This window comes from Pristiophorus japonicus, chromosome 25 (assembly GCF_044704955.1).
Source record: "Pristiophorus japonicus isolate sPriJap1 chromosome 25, sPriJap1.hap1, whole genome shotgun sequence".
In the NCBI taxonomy this organism is placed as follows: domain Eukaryota; kingdom Metazoa; phylum Chordata; class Chondrichthyes; family Pristiophoridae; genus Pristiophorus; species Pristiophorus japonicus.
The window spans coordinates 19,408,449-19,412,419 of NC_092001.1; the positions used below are offsets into that span (position 1 = coordinate 19,408,449).

General features: G+C 51.6%; 1 protein-coding gene across 1 annotated transcript; it reads left to right on the plus strand.

Annotated features, from left to right (window-relative positions):
* The first annotated feature begins 239 nt into the window (after positions 1 to 239).
* LOC139238078 (zinc finger protein ZFP2-like) lies at positions 240 to 3,397 on the plus strand. The gene is made up of 2 exons (XM_070867439.1): positions 240 to 526; positions 2,094 to 3,397. Exon 2 carries the CDS (start codon positions 2,458 to 2,460, stop codon positions 3,388 to 3,390), a length of 933 nt encoding a protein of 310 aa, XP_070723540.1. The 5' UTR covers positions 240 to 526; positions 2,094 to 2,457; the 3' UTR covers positions 3,391 to 3,397.
* Positions 3,398 to 3,971: the final 574 nt, after the last annotated feature.

Genomic DNA, 3,971 nt, shown 5'->3' on the forward strand with positions numbered 1-3,971 from the left:
GGGTGATGAAGACCAGCAGAATCATAGTCTAACTGCCAGAATGAACATGGTTCAGTGCCCAATGCAATCACAGTAAATCCCTTCAATTCACTAATGGGGGGGGAGGGTTAGCCATGGCGGCATATTTACCCAGCATTCGCGGCGACAGAGAATGTGACCAGCCCAGACTACAGGGGGCCCGGTGCGCAGGCGCGGGTTCCAGCTGTGTTCGGGGCATGCGCGGCATCGTGCAATGGCGGAGCGGACGCAGTGAACGTGTGCTCCGGAAAATATCTCGTTTTCAGCGGCTCGCAGCGGAGCAATGGAGCAGCGGGTGAGCGGGGAGGCTTCGTAAACAACCGGTGCCCGCCGGAAGTTCGGAATAATAACCGCAATGTCGGCGGCTGCAGCTTCCGGGGCTTTCTCCCGGTCTCGGGCCCCGGGCAGACGGCGGCCATCTTTGTGCAGGAAGATAAGTCGGGCCCTCCCCCATCTTTATTCGCTGACCCACAATGCGCATGCGTGGCCATCTTGGTGCAGGAGCGAAGTGAGTTGCGTCAGGGTCTTGTTTCTCACCGGTCCGCCTGGCTACAGCAACAACTGAGTTTTTTTATTGTCTCAACACCTCGGATTTCTCAACCATCTCTCCTAAAGGCACTGCTCAGGGCTCACCTCACGGCTTACGTCCCAGACAATTGTAACAGGAAAGCCCCAGAGCTGTTCTCTCCGTGGTTTACAATCCCCATGTACAGTCCCCAGGGTTATTATCTCACCAGAACATAAGAAAGAAGAGCAGGAGCGGGCCATTTGGCCCCCTGGAGCCACGCTCCGCCATTTAATAAGATCATGGGCTGATCTGATCATGGACTCAGCTCCACTTCGCCGCCCGCTCCCCGTCACCCTTCACTCCCTTATCGCTCAAACATCTGTCCAACACCACCTTAAATATATTCCTTGTCCCCTGCCTCCACAGCTCTCTGATGCAGAGAATTGCACAGATTTACAACCTTCTGAGCGAAGAAATTCCTCCTCATCTCAGTTTTTAAACGGTCGGCCCCTTATTCTGCGACTATGCCCCCTGGTTTTAGATTCCCTATGAGTGGAAATATCCTCTCTGCGTCCACTTTATCGATCCCCTTCGTTATCGTATGTTTCAATAAAATTGCATCTCATTCTTCTGAATCGCAACATGTATCGGCTCAACCCATCCTCATAAGACAAACCCTCATCTCCGGAACTGTACCCAGCCAGAGTCAGCACATTCAGGGGAGCGGAACCAGTGAGTGTAGAACTGAACCCAGCCAGAGTGAGCACATTCAGGGAAGGGGAACCAGTGTGTATAGAACTGTACCCAGCCAGAGTCAGCAAATTCAGGGGAGGGGAACCAGTGAGTGTAGAACTGAACCCAGCCAGAGTCAGCACCTTCAGGGGAGGGGAACCAGTGAATGTAGAACTGAACATAGCCAGAGTCAGCACATTCAGTGGAGCGGAACCAGTGAGTTTAGAACTGTACCCAGCCAGAGTCAGCACATTCAGGGGAGGGGAACCAGTGAGTGTAGAACTGAACACAGCCAGAGTCAGCACCTTCAGGAGAGGGGAACCAGTGAGTGTAGAACTGAACCCAGCCAGAGTCAGCACCTTCAGGGGAGGGGAACCAGTGAGTGTAGAACTGAACCCAGCCAGAGTCAGCACATTCAGGGGACGGGAACCAGTGAGTGTAGAACTGTACCCAGCCACAGTCAGCACATTCAGGGGAGGGGAACCAGTGACTGTAGAACTGAACCCAGCCAGAGTCAGCACCTTCAGGGGAGGGGAACCAGTGAGTGTAGAACTGAACCCAGCCAGAGTCAGCACATTCAGGGGAGGGGAACCAGTGAGTGTAGAACTGAACCCAGCCAGAGTTGGTGATGGTAATTGGGAGGGAGGACAAGCTGCCTTCAGGCGTGCGATGTGCTTCAATTTCAGGACAGGGATTGGGGAAGACTGTATCGAACGGGGATTTACAGCTTTGGAGGAACAAGAGAGGAAATAATGTTCCATACAATCTAAATTTGTCGGTTGTGAATTAATGTCCTTTACTTGCTGTAATTATTTGTGCAAAACTCCTTTTCCAGGTTATTCGAAGGGCAGGATTTGTCGTCGGGACACTCAAACCAAATATCACGTCAAGATCTGATGGAATTACTCGATTCATCAGGGCCTGAATATCATTGGCCTTTGAAAGTGGAAGGTGAAATGTTTGTCTGTTCTGTCTGTGGAAACAGATTTCAAACATCAGTGTGACTGGAAAAGCACCGAGGCACACACACAACCGAGTGAGAGTTCCAGTGCACTGAGTGTAGAAAGAGCTTTAAGCAGTTACACAGCCTGAAAAAATATCGCGCGATTGACAGCGGGGAGAAACCGTACACGTGTTCTGTGTGTGGACGAGGCTTCAACTAATCATCACACCTGGAGAGACGCAAGGACACCCACACCATGGAGAAAACATGGGAATGTGGGGACTATGGGAAGAGATTCAATGACCCATCTGAGCTGGAAGTTCATCCGGGCACTCACACTGGGGAGAGGCCATTCAGCTGCTCTGAGTGTGGGAAGGGATTCATTCCGTCATCCCACCTGCTGACACACCAGCGAGTTCACACTAGGGAGAGGACATTCACCTGCTCCGAGTGTGGGAAGGCATGCACTCAGTCATCCCACCTGCTGATACACCAGCGATCTCACACTGGGAAGAGGCCATTCACTTGCTCTGAGTGTGGGAAGGGATTCACGACCTCATCCACCCTGCTGAGGCACCAGCGAGTTCACACTGGGGAGAGGCCGTTCATCTGCTCCAAGTGCGGGAAGGCATTCACTACTTCACGCATCCTGCTGAGACACCAGCGAGCTCACACTGGGGGGAGGCCATTCACCTGCTCTGAGTGTGGGAAGGGATTCACGCGGTCATTCACCCTGCTGAGGCACCAGCTAGTTCACAATGGTGAGAGGCCGCTCACTTGCTCTGACTGTGGGAAGGGATTCACTCAGTCAACCGATCTGGTTGCACACCAGCAAGTGCACAGTGGGGAGAGGCCGTTCACCTGCTCCCTGTGTGGGAAGGGATTCACTCAGTCATCCAACCTGCTGATACACCAGCGAGTTCACACTGGAGAGAGGCCATTCACCTGCTCCGTGTGTGGGAAGGGATTCACTCAGTCAGCCAACCTGCTGACACACCAGCGAGTTCACACTGGGGAGAGGCCATTCACCTGCTCCGTGTGTGGGAAGGGATTCACTCGGTTATCCCACCTGCAGACACACCAGCGAGTTCACACTGGAGAGAGGCCATTCACTTGCTCTGAGTGTGGGAAGAGATTCACAGCATTATTCAACCTGCTGATACACCAGCGAGTTCACACTGGGTTGTGACTATTCACCTGCTCTCAGTGTGGGAAGGGATTCACTCTGTAATCACACCTGCTGGCACACCAGTGAGTTCACAAGTGACTGCAGGGTTTGGATTCTGCTGATGTCCGAGACTGAATCCTGTCCATTCTGACAGTTAGGTTTTCTTTCTGCTGATATTGATTCCCCCTATAACTGAGCTGGAGTTTAATATTCTGGATATTTGTCCAATTAATCAACGGGAAAATGCTCAGATTAAAAATAACGCTGATTGTGATTGCACCTCTAATTCACTCTTTAAGAAATATAAGAAATAGGAGCAGGAGCAGGCCATTAGCTGCGCGAACCTGCTGTGCCATTTAATAAGATCACTTCGCTGCCCACTCCCCATAACCCTTCACTCCATTATCGTTCAAAAATCTGTCGATCCCCACCTTAAATATATTCAGCGACCCACAGCTCTCTCGGCTGAGAATTCCACCGATTTACGACCCTCTGAGTGTAGAAATCTCTCCTCATCTCAGTTCTAAATCCCATATTCTTAAACTATGCCCACTAGTTCTAGATTCCCTACAAGTGGAAACATCCTCTCTGTATCCACCTTG

Coding starts and splice junctions, on each gene's coding strand:
- LOC139238078 (XM_070867439.1), top strand. CDS start 2,458: ATGGAGAAAACATGGGAATGTGGGGACTATGGGAAGAGATTCAATGAC.